We start from the raw sequence: 22,726 nt of genomic DNA, 5'->3' as shown, positions 1-22,726 counted from the left end.
GGGATAAAATGTACTGAAGATGTCTTTCAAATGGAAGGTGCTTTCCCCTAAGCACATGAAGTTAAGGCAAAACTTCCTAGAAGGAACTAGACAACAGGCACTTTTTAGAATTTTGTTTTGTTTACTTCTGACTGGAAAAAAAAAAGTAAATATATACTTATTGTCCCTATCCCCTCTCCCAGTATTCCATGTCCTAGAACCACATGTGCTAGTCCATTCTGAAACCTCTACCTTCAGGTTGGTAATACATAGTGTTAGTGTGAATAAGTGCATTGAATTATGCAGTGAATGAGAGGTCATCTTTACACTTATTGCAATGTACCTTTTGTATTAGGCCAGATCTAAACAAGCTGTACTAGCAAATCCTCCTAGTGTACTAGTTCCTTGAGTAACAAAAGCACTTTGACATATAACTATTTATATTAGAGCCTTTGCTGGTATATAAGTGTAGCCCCTCCAAAAAAAAACACAACAAAAAGAACTCCTAACCTAGCAAAAGATACTGTTGTAAAGACCTGTCATTACAAAATAATCATTCTCTTTACTGCAAGTGGCCTTTACAATAATTGTAAACTACAGGCTTAGAACTTTTCAAGAAGACCAACTAAATGAACTTCTAAAGATTACTTTAGCATTAACATCTCTAATCCCTTTTAGGGAAAAAAAGTTAAAATAAAAGGCACTTTTTTGTGATAACTTTGATTATCCTTTGCTTAACAGAGATGTAGAACCATTATCTGTAAAGGACCTCTGCCATTTCAAGAAAATTACAAGAAGCAATACAGATGAAATGGACTTGAAGGTTCGGGATACAGGGAATGACAGTGCCAGCACAGCCCCTCGGAGCACCGAAGAGTCTCTTTCAGAGGATGTATTCACAGAATCTGAACTTTCTCCAATACGTGAGGAACTTGTTTCTTCAGATGAGCTTCGACAAGACAAATCTTCTGGTGCCTCATCAGAATCTGTCCAAACGATAAATCAAACAAGTGCAGAATGTTTAACAGTAATTTCAGACTCAACCAATGTTCCCAGTGACTTAAAATCCAGCATTGAACTGCCTTTAAATAACGGTGGATTTGTAACCCATACTGTTGGTTCAGTATCTGCTGAAATGGCAATACGGGAAGGAGAGAACACTGCAGAGGAAAAAGATTCAAATGCCCATCAGAAATCTTTGCAAGAGGTGCAACCCAGCAAAGAATGTGGAACAGATGTAGACATTGTCATAGATCAAGATTCCACACTAGAGAATACACAAAAAAGAGAGTGTGAGGTAAGGAAGGAATGTCTACTTTGTGAAAACGTCACAGACTCTCAAAAAAAAGAGACCGTTAGCAGGGAAAAGCTAGTGAAAGAACTAACTCGAGATTCGGATACAGAAGTTGAAGAGCTTCGTAAACTCTGGAAGATTCACACTATGCAACAGACCAAGCAACAAAGAGAAAACATGCAGCAAGATTCACAAAAAGAAATTAAGCACAAAATGGAGACCACAGCAGATGAACAAATAGAAGGTGAGTCAAAGTTTAACGAATAAAATAAATATGCACATACTTTTTAACCATCTGCCCATCACCACAACAAAAAAGGCTTAAGAATATTCATCTTTCAATGCATATATTAACTTCTGTAAATCATTCTTAGGAATAATTCTTAGGGAAATCTCATCTCCTTGTATGTACATGCTGAAATTTCTCCCTAGATGATAGATATAATTCATACTACTTGACAAATTGTCTAGAAAATTGGTTCAGAGAAAGGTTTACTATTGGAGGAAAGGTGAGTTTGAAGATTTGCATTCGTATTCTTCTTTTCGTACTCTTTGAGCTTGTCTATTACAAACTTTTAAAACGTGTTCCGTATATTAGATTGAGAAAAAAACCTGGATAGTACCTGTATGAAACATGAACATGAACATTCTTTCAGAGTTAAGACAGTGCTTGCATATCATAAAACACAGCAATATTATTGGGTTAGTAGTTTTATCTAGTAACAAAAATAGCTGCATTTTGAAAGGCCAACCCATTTAATTGTTGCATTATTCTGTGCTAAGAAGTTTGGCTTTAATACTCTAAATTGTTATAAGAAGTGTTATTTTACACAATATGTTCTCTCGCTGTGCCTGGTAATTTTCATTTGTATCTTTAGTAATGTTCACAGGGGAAAGTACACCCATGGCTCCTATCTCCCAGCTTACTGTTGGTGCTAATAGTCCCATTATTGCACCAGGCACCATTCAGAAACTTTTGAAACATCATCTCATATTTAATTGTGAATATACAGTTCAGTTTGTGCAAAAATGCATGCACATAGTTATAGTTATAGACTGACAAAACTTTTGTTACGGTGTTATGTTTGTTATACGCATTCATAAATTATCTGAAAAAAGGGTGAATGGAGAGGTGGCAAAAGTTTTGAAGGCAATACTAAATTACTGAACGTAGTTAAGACAATACCTAGGCTATGTCTACACTGGTAGGTTCTTGCACAAGAACACATCCACACTGCCATGTGTGAGATGTGCTTTTGCATAAGAGCATCCATGGCAGTGTGGACGCTCTCTTGCAAGAAAGCTCTGATGGCCATTTTAGCCATAGGGCTTTCTTGCACAAGAAACACCTGCCACGAGTCCACACTGCCCTCTTGCGCAAGAGCTGTTGCACAAGAAGGCTTACACGTGTGTGTGTGTGTGTGTGTGTGTGTGTGTGTGTGTGTGTGTGTGTGTGTAAAAAAAAAAAAAAGCGTAGCTCTTGCGCAAGAAGCCCTCTCTTATCACGCCGTACTGTAAGTCTTCTTGCGCAAGAGCGGGCGGGCAGTGTGGACGCTCTGTGGGTTCTTGCACAAGAACCCGCCAGTGTAGAGAGAGCCTCAGAATAAAGAGTTGCAAAGGATCTTACAAAACTGGGTAACTGGGGGAAAAATGGCAAATGGAATTCAGTGTTGATAATTGCAAAGTAATGAACATCAGAAAACATGATTCCAACTACATATGTAAAACAGTGGGGGTCTAAATTATACGGATATTGGAGTCTTCATGGATAGGTCCCTGAAAAAAACTTTTTTGACAGCCACTGCACAGTAAGCAAATAATGTCAGGAAGCATTAGCAAGGGGATATAAATTCTCATAATGGCTTTGTTATCTATTGTATGTCCACATAGTAACTATTGAGTACAGGCTGGTCCTCTCATCTAAAAAAAAAATTAGAATTGGAAAAGATACAGAGGGGGGCAACAAAATGATTAGGGGTATAGAACTGCTTCTGCAGGAGGAGAGGTTAATAAAAAGAATCCTTAGAAATAAGGCATAAGTGCTGGGGAACTCCAGGGCAGCAGGAAGAGGCAGGATGGGGGTGGGACATGGGGCGGAGCAAGTTGTTGAGCAAGTGGTTTAGCATCCTTTAGGCCTGGAGGAAGCTGAGGTATAGTCTGGGCTCCCTTATGCTTTTTTCTGAATAGTCTCTTAGGATTTTTGGCAGCCAGAGTAATTTTAGTGCTTTTAGAGATGAATTTACATAGAAATACAGGATAGTACTTGAATTACTTACCACCTTCTATACACTCCTGTGCTTCTAAGCTGTTAGTTGCAACTTAGGATCAGGGCACTAGTGCTTTTTATTTTTGTTTTTGTTTTCCAAACTGGACTGTATTCTTCTTGCTTTGTAAAGGCTTCCTGAATCAACTTTAAGTGTTGTGGGGTTCAGTCTGTCTCTGAGGCTCTTTATTTTGGTTTGTTCCTCATCACCTTAGCTAAATTTGGCAATGTATACCTACTTGCTTAACCAGTGTTTAATAATCTAACAGATCTATTAGTTCACTAGAAATATTAAAGCAAAATATATAGCTACAATGTCCAAATATACTTCTTCATGTTTTATATCTCTAAAATGTTTGCTAAATATGAAACTAATTTTAGAAATGTGTGTCTCAATTCTGAATTGCTGAATGCAGAAATTTGTTTTTTAGAAATGAAAAGTAACTACAGGTTGAACCTCTCTAGTCCAGCACTCTTTTGTCCAGTAACATCTGTGGTCCAGCATGATTTTAATCAGCTGGATGTCTACTTACCTGGGGTGTGGCCAACTTTCTCCCGGTCGCATAAAGTTTGTTTACAGTGTCTTGTGCTGTTGTTCAGCTCTAATTTAACCCTAAATGTCTAAGAGCCCGGTAAGCAGCAGAAGTGTTGGTAATGCTGATAGACAATATTGACCTCCCATGGTTCAGCAAATCTTTTGGTTCAGCACCGGTCAGGACCTGAGGATGCTGGACTAGAGAGGTTCAACCTGTAATGCACTTATTCAGTACACAAGACTACTGTATAGGTCTAAATTTATACATCTATATTTTCTTTTGTGATTGTTTGATTCCACCCCATTATACATCAGTTTACTACTAACTGGTCACATTTTATAAATTGGGAAAATGGATTTTTTTTAAAAGGGGGGTTGGGAGGATAAGGATGTTAAATTTAGTTTATTCAACTTATTGACTAGTCAATGGATTTTCCATTGATTAGTCAATAAACGGTGGAGCCGCAGCGGGGTTAGCTCCAGTCAGCTCTTAATACATTTAAAAGGCTAAAGTGCCGCAGGAGGGATCCAGTGCGAGCCAAGACAGCTGAGTCCCCACTGCTGTGCTTTAGCTTTTTTAATGTATTAAGAGCCAACAGGTACCTCTGGGACTGGGCACAAGCAGGGAATCAGTTGATTCCCAGCTCGCGCCCAGTCCCCGCTACCCCCCTGACTTCTCTGCCCCCTCCTCCTCACTGAGATGGTGCTGGGAGGAACTAGCTTTTAAGCTGGCTCCCCCTCCAGCACCTGCTTCCCCCTCCCCGCTCCTGCCCAATAGAGGCATCAAGGGGTGGGGGAAGTGACAGGTTAAATGTTTTTTGTTTTGTTTTGTTTTTTGTGGGGTTTTTTTGTGTGGGGTTGTTGGGGTTTTTTTATGCCTTGATGGGTATACCTGGGCCTTAGTGAAACCCCCTCCAACTTTCTGATAGGGACCATGCTACTTCTCCCTTTCCAACAGGCCTGTCTTAGAGAGGAAACAGCCAATCAGAGCCCAACAGGTGCAGTTTAAAGGAACTGTAGTGGTTATGGGCAATACCTGGGGTGGGACGAGAGGAATGAGGAAGGTTCCTCTCTGGCTAAAGGATTGTGACTGGCTGCATTTACTGGCCCTGGGGGGAGAGGACCTGAGAACTTTGAGGTAATGGGTGAAGGTGAAGGGGTCAGGTGGGAGGAAGCCCATGGAAGCAGCAGTATCTAATTAAAGGAAGCAGTGCATGACTGCCATATGTAAGGTCCCTGGATTCCAACCCAGAGTGGTGAACAGGCCTGGGTTCCCGCCACTGGTAAAGGGGCCAAGACTCCTTTAGAAATCCAATAAAAGAGCTGAACTTAAAGGCCCCAGAGACTGAGCTAAAGACCCTAGTTAGTGCATATGGTATGAACTCTTTACTATCTCAGAAGTCCCTATGTAACTTGGCTGGAGGGCCAAGCTACAGAAGACCAGCCTAGTGAGTTTGTCATCCTGCAATGGGTGCTAAGAACAGGAAAAGATTGCAGTACCACATTCAGCTGCTAGGAAGCTCTCCTGAGGTGAGTCATTCCCTCCTCTTCTCAATACAATGCATTTTCAAACATAATTGAAATCATTGTATGTATGTATTATGGGATGGAGGTGTATGGGTAGAGAAACAAGTTAGAAGTTAAATCTGTGTCTTAAGTTTCCTTGTTCCTTGTGTATATGTGAGTTAAAATCTGCTGACTGGTGGAAAATATAATGAAATAAAAGTATTTGCAGCTAATTTAGACTACATTGGGATCAATTATGATAATACATAGTTGGTTAATTGTATGGTTCACATTGTAGAGTAGAACTTGACAGAGCTAACTGCTCTTTTCTTCCTGTATGCTTGGTAGGTTCTACTCTTACAAAAGAGAAGAGAAGACATCGATCCCACAAGTTCTTGTGTCTTAAAGTTGGAAAACCTATGAGAAAAACATTTGTGTCACAAGCAAGTGCATCAATGCAGCAGTATGCACAGAGAGATAAGAAACACGAGTACTGGTTTGCTGTTCCACATGAGAGGTAAAGAAGGGTTAGGTTGTTGGATGAATATTTTGCTCTGCCACAGTATAGTCTAACTTATTTTCTTCTACGCTTCTCAGAATCATGTATAAATAATTATACCTTCCTTGTAATAACACAAGGGGCAAATCTTGCCCTTACTCTACAGCTGTGGAGCTTGTCAGATGTAGAACGGGAAAGAAATTGTGCATGTGGAAATACATCTCTGTGCTGGGTGGGCAAGGTGAGGTGTAGATGGATCTTGTGGATCTACTGCTATTTGGAACTATTAACCATTGCACCTCCATAGTATGGGGGCACAAGATTAGCCAGACTAAGTGCAGGAGTTTGTGCCAATGTAAGAAGAAGGGCTTTACTTCTATGTACCTTGCATTAACGCAGGCATGCCCGTTGTTTCTACTTTTAATTAACCAATTCGTGCTACTAGCTAACTTTAAAGACTGCATCCTTGACAGACCAAGTGGCTGGCTGTCACAGCATATATCAGCATGGAGAGGAATTCAGAGGGACTTATCTGCATCCTGCTGTGTAATACAGGATTTGGGGCAGGTTAATGATAATGCAGTACTTGATTGTAAGGTGCTAATGCCGTGGACACATGGGAAAGAACATGAAATGTTGGAGGCTTAAGTAAGTTTCTTGTAGGCACCGTCAATTACTTTCTATTTTAAATACTAGTTTCTTACCATTGTTGACAATTAATTGTCACTTATCAGCTAGCAGTCTTGAGACACCAATTATTTTGAACTGACATGGACACTGATGCTGCTTCCAAGGATAGGCAATCCTTCAGCGGGGTTAGCATCTAAGTTTCTTCTAGGGTGCTTACCTGTGTGAGCACGCACAAAGAATTTTAATCCTGCCCACCTCCTCATCAGAGCCACGCAGCTGCACTACCTTCTTCGGATGTGGAAGGTACGCTGCTGGTGGTGGGCTTGGTGTGAGAGTGGGGGGTCAGGTCTGCAAGGTGGCTGCCCAGCTGCTCCAGCTCTGGCACACAGGGCAGCTGCTCGCCATGCAGCCCTGCTCCAGGAGCAACTGGACAGCCACCACACGGCTCCAGGCCCAGCTTTAGCCCATCCTCTTGGCTGGAGCTGCGGCCAGGGCGGGTCGCATGGTAGCTGCAGGAGCTGGGGCTATGGTGTGGCTGCTCCTGAGGGTGAGGCCACTACACTGCGCCCTGGCCCCAGGAGCAACTACACTACAGCTCGAGCCTCAGCACACGGGACAGCCGCCCACCATGCAGCCCTGCCTGGGGAGCAGCCAGGCAGCCCCACCATGTGACCCTGGACCCAGCTCCAGTCCTTCCGCAGGGCTCCTAGTCAATTATTTTGGAGCTGTGGAGGAAGCACTCAGGGAGTCGGGTTGGAGTCGCCTGTATATATGCATGTGCAAATCTGGATCAAGTCAACAACAACCTAGAGACCTCAAAATCTTTACCGTGGACAATTGTGTTCATGTATGGACATGTTTCTGACCCTGTCCTTCAAGTAGGATTATGTGCTCTAGTGTCTCCAGTATTGTCTATTGAACATCTTTTAGAAAGCACTAAAAATAATTTAGAATAAAAGGTAAACTTAACCAAATAAGTTGAGCACTGCTTAGTGGCTATTGATCTCTGAGAGCAGTTGCAAGGAAGATGTGGTTGGAATTGTATAAGAACTTGCTGGTATGTGACAAATGTGATACATGATAATCTAGCATCAGTATCAGGGTTTCTTTTAAGGAAAGTAATTTAAACTCACTTGTGATACTCACTTTTCATCTCTTTGGGCTCAGTATTGTTATTTGCATTGTCTAACAGTACATAAGCTAGCCAAAAGGGAGGTCTCCAAGGAAGAGGAGAGGGAGGATACTGGTCCCGGTTCCACAATAGCGTAAAGCCTCAAGGTTTCTGTGCTCCTGTCCATGGTGGGAAAACGTCACTGAAGTTGTGATATGGCAAAGCCATTGGTACTGTTCTCCATACTTTCCTCATTTAGTGCACAGGGAAATGTTATAGAACACAGTTCTGTAGCACATGGGGGATAGTAACTTCTTATAGGGTCATGCTCTCCCAGACTGTGGGAGGCCTAAAGAAAAGAGACTAGAATTGGCCATTTAACAAATTACTACTACTAGACAGGTGTGTCTGTATTTCAAGATCTTGTTATAGGCACAACTTCTGCTTTCTTTCTTTGTGCCATTTAGTAATGCTAAGTAGAACAGGGGAAGATTCAGAAGTGGTTTAGGTTTTAGTTGGGGCAGAATGAGACAAGAAAAGTGCAAAGCTTTTTATTTATATTTGGTTTAATTTCCCTATGGGTCTGTGTGAGCATTCCTTTTGTATTATTATAAGTTGGGTACTTCAGTGTTTGTACTACAGGTTGAACCTCTGTAGTTTGGACTTCCCTAGTCCGGCAACACCTCTGGGCCAACAAAGACATTGACTCAGTGGATATTCCAGGGCTGGAGCAGCCATGAGGGGGAAAAGCTGGCAAGCTGGGGACAGGAATGTTACTGCTGGACTAGGGAAGAGTGAATCCCCAGGATGGACGGGTAGCCAAGAGGGGGAATCCTGGGGGACAGGCAGCCAAGGACAAAGCCTTGGGGGAAGCATTGACCTACTCTAGTCCAGCAAATTCTCTAGTTCAGGATAAGGATTTTAAAAAGTGGTTAATTGACTAGTCGATGGAATTTCCGCATTCCGATGGCACTTCCGCATTCCTCCAGGCTGCACACAGCGTGCCTGCTTTGAAATGCACAAGAGTCCCCAGCAGGGGCTCTTGTGTATTTCAAAGCCATGGAGCCCGGGGTCAGCAGGGGTCTGTGGTTCGGGAGCCACAGTCCCCTGCTGACCCCAGGCTCCATGCTATGCTGCATGCCACAAAGAGCCTGGGATCAGCTGGGGACTCCCCAGCAGATCCCAGGTTCTGGGGAAATGCCACGGGAAGCCTGATGTCAGCTGGGGACTGTGGCTCCCGAACCACTGTCCCCAGCTGACCCCAGGCTCCTCAACTGCCCCTTTGAATCGTGCAGAGACAGCATTTTAAAGGGGCAGCTTGCTGCATAGCTGATCCACAGGGTTTCAAAGTAAGGTTTTATGTTTAGAAATATGCAATCCTGGATAAGGTAACAAAACAAATACATTATGTTTTAATTTGTATCATTACTTGATTTTGTTTTCCAGAACAGAACACTTGTATACCTTCTTTATTCAGTGGAGCCCAGAAATATATGCAGAGGATACTGAGGAGTCTATTAGAGAGCCTGGATTTATAGTGGTAAAGAAGAATGAAGAGCCAGAAACTGGTGATTGCACTAACGAAGCTGCTACTAGAGAGTGGGAGGTAAGGAAGAGCATAGTCAGGGGGAATTCATTCAAAATAAGAGGGCATCTTATTCCGGCTTCCTGTAAACCTCGTTGTCTGAGGAATAAGGAAGAAACCGAAATAGTGCTCTATTTCAAAATAAGCAACGCAATTTACGTAGCTCATATTGCATAGCTTATTTTGATTTACATGCGACTGTGTAGATATACCCTAATATCAAATGTGGTGAATTATCTTTGATATAAGGAAAGATGAGAGAAATAAGTTGAAAATATACATGAAGTACTTCATATATAACATATTTTGTCAGTTCATTAACTATAGTTCAGTTGTGTATTTATTTAATTTGTGCCACCTTAATACATTACTCTAACACATTGGTTTAGGCAATATTTTACCAACACTGCACCAAAACCTGCCCTTTTTTGCATTCAGCAAGCTGTATTTTAGAACACAGTAGGAGACTTTAAAAAAAAGCTGAAAAAGGAGTGAATAGAGCAGAAAGTACTACTTCAGTACAAATGCCATGTTTAATAGCATTTACTATTGGTTAGGGAAACCATACCAAAATAGACTTTGTATTAGGTGCACATGAATACAGCTCTGCAAATCTGTGCTCATCAACTTTATATCACTAAATTCCCACATTCAGGGGCCATGTTTGCAGATTAAATACAAATTTTGTAGCTGTGCAACGCTCTGCTCTGTCCATTAAAGTGCTACATAGTCCTGTATTTTTTAATCCATTATGTCACTGTAAAAAAAAATCCCATAATATAAATATAAGGCACTAGAGAGCAAATAAATACAGTGGAAGTATATATATTGTTGGGGGATTCTTGGATTAATTGAGAACATACTTTTTAAGTTTAAAAATATGTACAATGTTATTGCCTGGATTAATTTGTTAATATTAAAATGTTTAAGTGCTGGAATGTGTCTATATACTACACTGTAATAAGCTTATTACTCCCATGTGCATCAGCATACATTGTGTGTCTGTGGACATATATCTTACATGTACATAGAGTTAATGTATTATTTGAATGGTTTTTAAGTGTGCATATGGAGAAAAGTGTTTTGTAACTTTCGTGTGCACTCAGTAGTTTGTCAGTCTAAAATAGCAAATTGTTCCATTTAATTGTCTACAAGATGTCTCATTTGCAGCAAACATATATTCTAGAAGTACCCATTAGTATCACTTAATTTAGGTCTGTGTGACCGTTATAAACTCATTCTCAATCTTGCATCAGTATCTACTGTATTTTATTATAATACATTGGAGTGCCAAAAATATCTTAATTTTTTTATAGTGTCCTTTTTAATTCTAAATACCTGAGACATGTTTTTAGAAAGTTAGGTTCACATTAGGCTAACTGTGGAAACCAGGGTTTTTTTCCTCTGTTTCTTTTTACATTCCTGAAATTAAGAATCATAAATGAGAACCTGGAGGTTCATATTTCCGTTAGAAGCAAACTACAGACCACTGCTTCTGCAGCATAACAGTCTTAGCTGTAAAATCCCATTGTTGCCTTCAGAATTTTAGCCTAACTTCATACACACGCAGGGTGTGATATCATCAGGCTCTTTTGTTCGAACCTTTATCTCTAATATATGGGTATATTAGTATCCAAGAATTGCGCTGGTAAAAAATTACAAGAAAAAAGTCTGCTTGATTGTCTGAAAGTTCCAAATTATGCCCTTGGAAATGAAGGCCCAAATTCAAAAGTGCCCTAAATATATTTGTGTCTTTGAATGGATACAAATTCCAATATACCTCACGTTCCCTTCAAGAGAAAAATGTTGCAAGCAAGGAAAGTGGATTAGATTAGAAAATGAGTCTGGTAAACTTTTTCTATATCAATCCCAAATAAATTTTTCCAGCTACATGCAGTATGAACTTCTCTCTTTAGAAAGTGTACTGTCAGTCCATATTATTGCATAGTATAAAACATTAAAACATTCTTTAAGTGAAATAATCCAGCTGTATAATATTGAACATTGCATTAACTTATAACAAACTGAGCTTCTAGCATAATGGTGCTTCGTTCCACTCATTTTTACATCCGTTAACTTTACAAACAGTTCTAGTATTGAACATCGCTACCAATTCACAACTAAAGGGTGTTCGAATGTAACCTACCAATGTCAACTCTGTGTAGAGTATCTTGGATCCATTTATCTTTTTTCTCCTAAATGAGTCTCTGATACACGGGATCTACTTATATAGGATTCTCACTAGTTTGGGATTACTTCTGTCTATTGCACCTATCACTCTAACAAAGCAGTGAAATTCTTTTATTTATTTGGGTCTTAAGGCTTCATTCTTGAGGGCCATTTATGTGAAACCTACAAGAAATTAAAAATCCAAGGGCATATCTCAGAGATGTAGCAAAGACATTTTGCACCCAGGGGCAAAGCCCAAATTTGCGCACTCCCTCCCCAATCATTTGTTACTGTGGATCTGTTGTTATTTCTAAGTCAGCAAAAAAATAAGACCATAAGAAAAAAAATCACAAACACTACTAATAGCCACAGATCCTTGGATCAATTAGTAGATCAGTTAGTAGATCACAGTAGAACTGTTTTGAGGGGGATTGGATTGGTATGCGCACTCTTCTCTTGAGCTGCTGGCTAGGTGTTGGCTGCTGCGTCTGCCGGCGCCGGCTCTCTCCAAAGTGGAAGCCAAAGCAGCCAGCTGGGTGGGAGGAGCAGTGCTCTGAAGAAGGGTAGGTTCCTCCGTGCCTGGCTGGGGCAGGTGTGGGTAGATTTGATTGAGGGAGCGCTTCGCTTCCGCCCTCCTCCCCCCCCAAGCCAGGCACGGAGGAAAGTACCCTTCTTCAGAGCACTGCTCCTCCCACCCAGCTGGCTGCTTTGGCTTGCACTTTGGAGAGAGTGCCGGCAGCCACAGCAGCACTTAGCCAGCAGCTCAAGAGCAGCATACGCTTGGTGCGCTCGGTCCCACACCAATCCGGCACCCCCCTAGCGTGGCACCCGAGGGCAATTGTCCCCCCCTTCACTACACCTCTGGTATATCTACACAACCTAATTAAAGGGAGCACTCACAGCAGTATGCACCAAAGTGCTACACTGTAAACTCCCCGGGTGGCTCCTGCACGTGCAAATTTAAAGATCCTAAGTTTGTACTGATATCTTCTTCAAAGAGGATTATAGAGTAGATACGCTATATGACAATATTTGTCTGAAGTAAGAAATGAAACTGCTTCCCTGTCATGTTCTAAACAAAAGAATTACCTTAATCTCTGTATACCCTCCCCTCACTCCTTATTTCTACCTCTTCATGAGAAGCAATCATCACATTTTAAAATTGTTTTTAAAGTTCATCATAGTTGGAGTATTGTCTTTATCTGTATTGTGATTACCCTAGTATACTTTTGGGGAGCTGCATTAATACCATATTTCTATTACCCTTCATAGTAAGAGAGGTGTAAATTAAAGGCAGGATTTTTGGTTTTGTAATGAGTTTTATAGACACACAGGCTTGTGATGGTGTTACAGATACAAAAGTGTTCCTTCCTGGAGACTTTGTCTAATAAAAAGGTGTTAAATTTGCACTAAGCACAGTCAGACTAGACATGAGAATAATATCTTCAACCAAATAATTGCCACTGAAAACATCTTCTACCCAAGTGGTTTCAAAATTTAAACCTGGGTATTTTTCAGATCTGTCATACCTTTGGAGACTGAGCGACTATTAGTTATGTTTTAATCTGTGTCTGTCTCTTTAGATTTTAAATTAATAGATTTCTGAAAGCCGGATGAATTTATGAAATAGGTGTCCATGTGTTTGCCCTAGCCTTAGCTACTCTTAGGTGTGATGCTTGGCCCTGCTAAAACTGCCCAGCACAGCTCCCCGCCTTGCTGCCTGCCTGCTGTCCCAGGGTCTCTTGGGTTTCCCAGCAGGGCCTGTTTGGCCACTGCCAGTCCCGCTGCAGCAGGGTTTCCCCAGGGTTCCTGGTTGGGACCACTCCGCTGCCGTCAGCCCTGCTGCTGACTCGGTTCCCCAGCCAGGGCTGCTCCAGCCACCCTGCCCCTGCTTCTGGGGCTGCCCTGCTGCTGGGGGTTCTGTGGGTTCCCCAGCCAGAGCCACCTGCCTCCAGCAGTCCCACTTTAGCTGGGGGTTTGCCGGTGGAGGCTGCCCAGTCACTCTGACTCGACTGCCACCTAAGGCTTCTTGGGGTTCCTGGCCAAGACTACTTGGCCGGAGGCAGCTCTACTGCAGCCGAGGATTCCCTGACTGGGATTGAGACTCCATGGTCACATGGCCCCGTTAACACCAAGGGTTCCCCACCTACCACCTGGCCCCGTTGATGCTGGGGTTTCCCAGCCAGGTTGGAGGCTCTCCAGATGCCACCTGCCCCCCTGCCCCCTTCGGGGCTCCCCAGACCTGTGTAGTTCCAGGGATCTTTGGTCCAGTAACATTCATGGCCCTGCTGGACCACAGATGTTGCTGGACCAGAGAGTCCTGAATTTCGGAGGTGCAGCCTATAATTAAAAGCACTAAATTTGTGAATAAAAATGCCAGCCAAAGGTTTTTTTTTTAACATATTCTGAAGTTTATTAATCGTAAGGGAAAGTCAGCTGTCCTACTGAATACAACATTAAATATTATGGAATACACAATGCAGTTTTTCTCTGTTTTTTACATTTTCTTTGTCCGTATTTCTTTCAATTTACTGTTTAGCCTTCATAAAGTAATCATTCCAGATTACTAGATAGCTAAAGCACTGAAACAAGGGTATTATTTTAAATTAATTAAACTGGTTTAGTGTGTTCATAACAAAATTCATTGTTTTCATTATGTGATTTCCGTAACAATAGATATGTTTAAGAAATTCATCATATGCTTATATTAAAAATACATTTCCAAAGATTTTAGGCATAACAGGGTTTTATATCCTACTAAGCTACCGATTTTGGTGAAGGATTCTCTTAAAGCTAGTTCATCAAATAATCAGAAGTAAAGAAGGGGAAATTCATTTGTCTAGCGATCTGGAAGAAAAAAGGATATTGTCCCTTTAAGGGTCCTCTTCAACAGAGAGGTGAAAGGAAAGCAGGGATGGACAGAAAGGACAGGAAGACTTTGGATGCAAGTTTTTGTACTGTAGTAATTAAAATTAAAATGAGTATTTTAGATGATAGTCTTTTTAATTATTTATTTTTAAAATTGTCTGAAGGTCTAAGCATTTAAGGCTAAAGCTGAATACTCAGCTTGTGCATCTAAAAATCTATGCAATGCTTTTTAGAGATGTGATTTTTTTTTTTAGTAGTCTTCAGCAACAAACTAATTAAATATTTCAAGCAGATTTTAAACCAAGGTTTCATGGACATATTTCAGTAATGCATGTGGTACACCAGGATTAGCCCCTGGCAGGCAAGCGCTTTATTTACCTGCACACCTGCAGGTATGGCTGGCCACTCGTAGCTCCCGTTGGCTGCAGATCACTGTTCCCAGCCAGTGGGAGCTGTGGTAAGCAGTGTCCCTACCCACAGCTCCCATTGTCCAGGAATGGTGATCCATCGCCAATAGGAATTGTGAGCAGCCATATCTGTGCGCACACAGGTAAATAAAGCATCTGTGGCCTCTCAGTAGCTAATCCTGGTAAACTGTGCCTTGCTGATGACTTAATGGCTCTTTCACAGGTTTGATATTATGTTAACAGGTCTGGAAAGCTAGAAAGCTTTTCACTTCCAAGTTACAAGATCTACTCTGGGGTAGGGATGTTAGATACTAATTATTTTTAGAATTGTTTGGTCACAATAGTTTTTAACAGTTACACGATTACTAAAATGCTCACTTCTCCCTGGGGTGGGCTCCGAGAGCCCCCTTTCTGCTTCACCAAAGGCAACAGGTCGGGGGATGCATTTAGTCACTTGGATTAACCAATAATTGATAAGCTCAGGCATATCAGTTAATCATTTAAATGATCATGTGCTAACATCCCTACCGAGAGGAAGACTCACCAGGCTGCAGCAGCCTTCATGGTCAAAATAGGGACATGAAGAAGGGAGATGTTGAGCACTAAGATCCAGAGAAGGCATTGTCTCCCCTTGCCTCTTTTACCTGCCATTCATGGGAATATAGTAAGCTGGATGTACTGAATAATGTCTTCCGTTTTTCTTTCCAGTCCATTTCACTGTTCCTTTCGAGTCTGCCTCTGTCCTTTCCTAGAAACACAATATATGTCTAAGACTGTGTCTTAATTAACCTCTCTGCTGTGCTTGACCCAGCTTCTCCACCACAGAAACGCAGAACAATCCTATCCAGCTTGTATGTGTCTTTGCACATGTAACCTTAGACTGCTGGGAAATAGAAACTGAAATCCCGGAACTATCAAGAAGCAAAGAGCTTGTAGTGAGACTGTACAGAATAGAGGCATTAATTCATTGTTATGAGATTGTAAGTGTAGGTTTAGCATGGTTGTGATGAAATTTAATTGTATAGGTTTCACCTCTATAAATCAGGACTCTCTGGTCTGGCAACATCTGTGGTCCAGAGAGTCCAGCACGCTGCGGGGGGTGAGGGAGTGTGATGCAGTGAGGGATCAGTCCAGCGTGCAGCCCAACTGGGTTGCCCAGGGAGTGAGAGGCAGGAGATGGGAAGCTGCCATGCTGCTGGGGTTGAGCTACGGGAGCCGGGCAGCCCAGGGCATGTCCCAGCTGGGCTGCGGGGAAGGAGGGACCTGGGAAGCCTGGCACACAGGAAGATGGATTGTGTGGATGGAGCAGAGAGCAGTGGCCCAACTGGGCTGCAGTGGGGGGGGGGGGGGCGGGGGAGGGAAGCCCATTGCGTCACCCTGCTGGGCTGCACAATGGAGCCGGCAAGCCCAGTGGGGCAGGGGGGTGCCTGATATACCTCTCTGGTCTGGCAAAATTTCTCATCCAGGACCACTCAGGTCCTGAGCTTGCTGGACCAGGGAGGTCCAACTTGTAACCATTCTTTTTTTATGAGAGAGAAAATTAGTATTTTATTTAAAAAAAAAAAAAAATCTGCTTTACATTTTAAAAAAAACATTGATTTTTATCCACCTTCCTTCCATACTGGGTCAGACTAAAAATCCATCTTGCATAGCATCTGGTTCAGTACTGGTTTTTCACAGGGAATGCACGGAACAACAGTTTGGAGATAAATCATGAGCAGTCTTCATCTTCCAGCTTTTGGCTATGAGAAGTTTATGGTCAACCTAAGCATGAGGTTGTATTCCTGACTGTCTTGACTAACAGCCATAAATAGACCTATCCTCTACGAAATTATCTAATTCTTTTTGTAACTCACTTTTGGCAATCACATCTCATGACAGCATTGTGTGAATTAGTACTCCCTCTTTTTTGTATTAAACCTGCTGCCTGTTAATTTCCTTGAGTGATTTTTGGAATTTGTGTTGTGGGAAATGTTAAATAATATTTTTCTATTCTCTTTTTCCGTATCATTGATGATTTTATAGACTTTTATCATATCCTCTAACTTTTCCCTTAATAGTCTGAAAAATTCTATTTTTTTTTTTTTTAGTCTCTTCTTCTATGAAAGCTAGTCCATATACTTGATCATCTTCTCAGATCAGTTTCACTATCGTTTTTCTGAAATGAGGTGACTAGATCTGGGTACTGTTAGCAAGTGTGGGTGCACCAGGTGTTTATATGCAGTAGAGCCTCTGACTTACAAACACCAGAGTTACAAACTGACCTGTCAACCACACACCTGTTTAGAACTGAAAATACACAATCTGGCAGTGGCAGGGACCAAAAGAAAAACACATGATACAGTACCGATTTAAACACAAAGTACTAACACAATAAAGCAAAAGCAGCATTTTTCTTCTTGCATAGTAAAGTTTTAAAGCTGTATTACGTCAATAGTCCGTTGTAAACTTTTGAAAAAGCAACGATAATGTTTTGTACAGAGTTAGATAGGTATGTCAACATGTAGATGACTACATGATTAACAGATAAACCCGGGCTTATCGGTTAATCCTGTCGTCAACACGCCTCTGTATCAGAGGCAACAAAGGCGGGGGAGGTGAGGACCGGTGCCTGTGGGGCACTGGATCCACCTGCTGCTTTCAGCCCCACACTGCTGTCTCTTATAGAGGGGGCGGTCAGGAGCCAGTATGCATGGTTTTTAAAAAGGGCTCTCCGCATATGCCAGCTCTGCGGACCTGCCTGTCTCCCCGTTGTTGCTTCCTACAAAGTTGGCGGGGAAAGGGAGCAGGCAGCACTGGCTCCATGGAGCCACCTTCCCACCCCCACACCACTGCTTGTATTGTGTGACTGGGAGCACTCGTGCCAGATGGAAGCCTGCTCGGGACATGCAGCAATTAAAGGGGCTGCGACCATATTTTGGCCCTAGTGTGTGTGTGGTTTTGGGGGGAGGGGAGGGTTGGTTTTTTTTTGCTCACCAAAACTATTGGAACCCTAGTACCGGTACCTTTCTTTTTTTTTTTTTTTTTTTTTTTTTTTAACCTAAAAAACCCACGGGTTATGACAATCTTGCTGTTGATTGAGATGGAGGGCCACTTCTGCAGCCTACCCACTAGTGTAGGTTGCCCATTGCTGCATAATAGGTTTTTGGAGATACTGCTGTTAACTTCTCTCCACTGTAAAATTGACACTTTATTCCTACACATTGTTTCTTATCTTTTAACCAGTTACTAATGCAAGACAGGACCTTCTTTTTTTTTTTTTTTTTTTTTTTTCCCCATGAATATTTAATTTCCTTAAGAGCCTTTGATAATGGACTTTGTGAAAGGTTTTCTAAAAATACAAAGTACACCATATCAACTGGATTACCCTGGTCTTCATTCTTATTGGTGCTCTTAAAGAATTCTACTTCCCTTTTTGGAAAAGTTGTGCTCATTCTTCCCAGAGCAAATCATCTTTGTCTGATAATTCTGTCCTGTACTACAGTTTTAATCAAATTGCCTGGTATTGTAGCTAGGCTGTAATTGCCAGGATCATCTCTTGAACCCTTTTTAAAAAACAGTTTTGTATTCACTCCCTTCCAGTCATTTGGCACAGGTTTGCTTTTACTGATGGGTTACTTATTAAAGTTAGTTAATGTAATGTGGCCCAGTGAGAAGGGATCTTTCTGATCCCAGTGAAAATGAGTGAGGGAGTAACAATGGAGGATCAGGAGCGGCCCTAGATGAACTGCCGGCAACTGGCACCCTAGGTGAAACGCGCGATCGGCACCCATGCCTCCGAAGCCCTCAACGGCCGTTTATCTTGGTGCCCTAAGCGACCACCTAGTTCGCCTGTGTTGACGGGCCGCCACTGTGGAGGATAGCAAGTGATGGAGAGAAGAGGGATGGTGTGAGCGGGGCAGGACCTTTGAGAAAGAGGGCAAGAGTGTTCGGTTTTGTTTGTCCAGAATGGTGGCAATCCTAAATTAATCTGCAGTTTCATTATTGAATTAGAACAGTGTCTCACACTCAAATACATGCATGCACTTCAGAAGTGCCTGTTTTAAGTCCATAAATATATATTAGTTTATTTTTTCTGATTAAAAACTATAAGTACTACATAAACGTGTGTGTGTATGTATGTGTGTGTGTGTGTGTGTGTGTGTGTGTGTGTGTGTGTGTGTGTATATATATATATATACATATATATATATATATATATATATAAAAAATGTGTGTAAATTTTCTAATTGTAAATACAGGCAGGCCCCGAGTTACGCGGATCCGACTTATGTCGGATCCGCAGTTACGAATGGGGCTTTTCTCGCCTGCCGCCCGCGTCCTCCGGGGCAAGAAAAGCTGCTCCGCGTCTCCCTGGTCAGCAGACTAGGGAGACACGGAGCAAAGCCGTGGAGGATGCGGGCGGGACTGTGGCGCGTCTCGGCGGTCCCGCCACTCGTGTCTCCCTGGTCTGCTGGGAGGGGGGCGCAGCTAGTGCATCCCCCCTCCCCCCAGCAGACCAGGCTTTTCTCGCCAACGACGCCTGGGGTAGAGCAGCTGGGGCGCTTCTGGGTTAGTCCCGCAGCCCCGCTCCTCGGTGCTACTGGACCAACCCAGCAGCACCCCAGCTGCTCTGCCCCAGGTGTCCCCAAGTCAGCTGCTGCTGAAACTGACCAGCGGCTGACTACAGGAAGCCTGAGGCAGAGTTGCTCTGCCCCGGTCTTCCAGGAATCAGCCGCTGATCAGTTTCAGCAGCGGCTGAATTGGGGACACCTGGGGTAGAGCAGCTGGGGTGCTGCCGGGTTGGCCCCCGCAGCGCTGAGGTGCGGTGCTGCGGTGACCTACCCGGCAGCGCCCCAGCTGCTCTGTCCCAGGCGTCCAAATTCAGCCGCTGTTGAAACTCATCAGCGGCTGATTCCAGGAAGCCCAGGACAGAGCAACTCTGCCTCGGGCTTCCTGTAGTCAGCCGCTGGTCAGTTTCAGCAGCGGCTGAATCTGGACGCCAGTTCCGACTTACATACAAATTCAACTTAAGAACAAACCTACAGTCCCTATCTTGTACGTAACCCGGGGACTGCCTGTATATGGTATTAAATTCTAGCTCTATTGAAGTCAATGGCAAAAATCCCACTGACTTCAATATGACTAGGAATTGTCGTTTGCATTTTTCCTTTAAGTTCGTACATGATTCTCCTGTTATGTTTTCTCAAATTAAGTTTAGCATTTGGTAAGACCCAGTTTTTATATACCTAAGTCAGGTTCACGTTGCTGTTACTGTGCTTTACCAAATAGAAAATGTGTGTGACTGAAATTATTTATGGAATAGTTTCTGATATAAAAACAGATATCTGCTTAGTGGGATATTTTTATACAGTTTCTGTGATTATGGAGGAATAACTTTATTTAGTCCAACACTTGCTTTTGTTAGAGAATTTATAAAGAAAATGATGATTAAAATTCAGAATGCAGAAATGATGTTAAAGATAATGAAGCTGGAGAAAAGTCATGTCTTATTTAGACAGAAAAACATTTACCTGCAGTATAATTGAGTATTTTGAAAACGTTTTTATCAGCAGCTTTGATTTCTGTATTTTAGTTTTCTCAAGGACGAAACTAAAACAAAAATACTCTCTCTTTAAATTATTGTGTACGCTGCAACCACTCTTGAACACAGGAAATCTTTCTTCCCGTGGAATTTCACCACTCAGAATGCACTCCAGCAATAGATAGCATTTACTGATTAGTCTTTCCTCCTGTCAGTCAAGTATATGTATCAAGCAAGCTATTCTGTCACCATAGTGAAGCTCTGTCAATGCCTGGAATTGATAGCAGGTAGAGAGAATGCTTTGAAATGGTCCTTACTTGATTTTAGTTTTACACTTTATTTTAGAAAGGAAATGTCTCGTCTCTGGTATGGCAAGAAGGGAAGAAAACACCAAGCAATTAATCATAAATACACTATGGTAATTTTTTAGAAAAGTATTTTCATTTATCTTATTCCTGGCATGCTTGTGGTATTGTGATGCACAGTTTAAATTACAATTTGTGGAACTTTTAAATTTAGAATCTGTTTATAGGATGCTAAATTTGAGATTTTTTTTGTCATGTTCTGTATATGCTCTCATACTGAAATGGACTCTTGCATTCAGTTAACTGCTTATAGCTGAAGCTTTTCAATTATTTGATTAGTATTACTCATGGTGGACAGAGTCTGTCTTACATTTTCTAAAACATTGCTTGGTATATAAAAGCTTACCAATAGCTCTTGTAGCACATTTTTTTTCTTGTTTTAACAACCTGAATTTGTTTTGTGGAGAAAGTGTTAAATTGGTTTTGATAGGCATCTTAAAATATAATTGTATATACCTTTCCAGAAGTTACTATAAAAGGTTCATAAATAGTATGCACAATTTCTAAATCTCTGTAAACTCCCAAGATGGTTTTAATAATTAAAAATATTAATAGTGTAATTTCTGCTTTTTCCTCTGCTGTATTTAGGAAAATACAGTGAAGGAAATCACTCTGGTCTTACAAAGTATATGGAAGGCATAGTGGAACAATAGGAGGAAAATATTTTTAGTGCTAATACTTTTCAAGAAGTTGACTTCAGTGCTGGAGAAGTTGTGGTTCTGTATCATTTTTTGCATTACAATATTTCATTTCAACTCTGGTTATAACAAGGTCCCTAACATGGAGAAAGACCTGTGACTCTACCACTGTTATGATTTGTTGCTTCTGGTTTTCTGCCATGGTTGACTTTTTTACCTACCTACTATAAATTTCTAATCGGGCTGTAAACATAAATGAGTGTGAAATTAGTACATACAGTATGACAAGTTCTTGATTTCTTAATGTGTGCTTTTCAAAAGTTAGTTTCTTTCTAAATGTGCTTGAAGTAGTAACTGTCCATTTTTATAATGGAGGAAAAAATATGTACAGCTTAGTTCAGTTTTTCTCAAAAAAAACATGAACATTATTACAAGATGATCTGTGGAAATCCCTGGAGAAATGTGAAGCTTATCAAAATACTCTTTATCAATTTTTAAAAGGTCAGTTTCAGTATTACATATCCTAAATTTTGTAGATCACAATTCAATGTTGTGTTTTTTAAAGTTCAAGACAACTATTAATTAGAAAAAATACCATGCAGTTGTGAGAACTTGAAGACCAACTCTGTGCCTCCGCCGATATCTAATTTTGATTCTAAAGAAAATACAGTAGTTCTGAAATGTATTTTTTGGTTTGGGCAGCCTCACTTTTTTTTTTAATATGAGGGAGATCAATCTGAAGGGAAAAAACATAAGGGCAGCTTTCTTTTATTTATATAAAAATGAGACAAGCTAGTGGTTGTCAAGCTGAAGAAGGATGGTAAGTAGTTCTCACAGACAAGTAGAAATATTTCTGAAGATGATTTTTCTTTTCTGTGATAACTAAGATATGGATCGTGCTGCTTTACTGAAAACAAAGTTGATGAGCTGAGAGAGGACTACTGTAGAAAAAAGAAACAGAGAACAGAGGATCATGCATAAAGTAGTTGCAGTGCTAAATATCAGGGATCGGCAGCGTGTCTGTACAGGGAAAGAAGTGTTTGTGTGTAAAAATTTTGAAGTATGTGGGGCTAAGTTTCCCTGTAAGCTGTGTGGTTGCACAACTGCCTAGGTAGCTCCACGCAGCAGGGAGGAAGGGCACACGCACCCCCAACCTAGTCTACAGCATGGTGCCCCGGGGAGGGAGATGTCTCCCCAAGCCTGAAGGCAACCACAACCCAGTCCTGGACACCAGCTACCATGGCTGGAGTCACTAGGGCAATCCAATTCCGGATCTTCCCTGCTGCAGCCAGAGCTTCGTAGGCAGCCCTGCTTCAGATCCCTCCCCTCAGAATTCCCCTCCACAGCCAGAGC

The 22,726-nt window shown here is 41.7% G+C and overlaps 1 protein-coding gene across 11 annotated transcripts in view; it reads left to right on the top strand.

The window, feature by feature from the left end:
* Positions 1-22,726, top strand: part of OXR1 (oxidation resistance 1) — a 397,147-nt gene that overhangs the window by 341,679 nt on the left and 32,742 nt on the right. For 9 of the 11 annotated variants that reach the window (XM_089776181.1, XM_089776183.1, XM_089776186.1 and 6 more), the window contains 3 exons: positions 721-1,517; positions 5,926-6,094; positions 9,264-9,423. In XM_089776181.1, coding sequence (XP_089632307.1) covers positions 721-1,517; positions 5,926-6,094; positions 9,264-9,423 — 1,126 coding nt within the window. Of the gene's footprint in view, positions 1-720; positions 1,518-5,925; positions 6,095-9,263; positions 9,424-20,298; positions 20,789-22,726 lie in introns of those variants that run through there. The other 2 variants (XM_006113008.5, XM_006113009.5) reach the window with 2 other exon arrangements.

The sequence above is a fragment of the Pelodiscus sinensis genome, chromosome 2 (genome assembly GCF_052426305.1).
Source record: "Pelodiscus sinensis isolate ZL-2025 chromosome 2, ASM5242630v1, whole genome shotgun sequence".
Lineage (NCBI taxonomy): Eukaryota > Metazoa > Chordata > Testudines > Trionychidae > Pelodiscus > Pelodiscus sinensis.
Note: the sequence above shows the minus strand (reverse complement) of the source record. Positions and strands in the feature narration are given on the sequence as shown.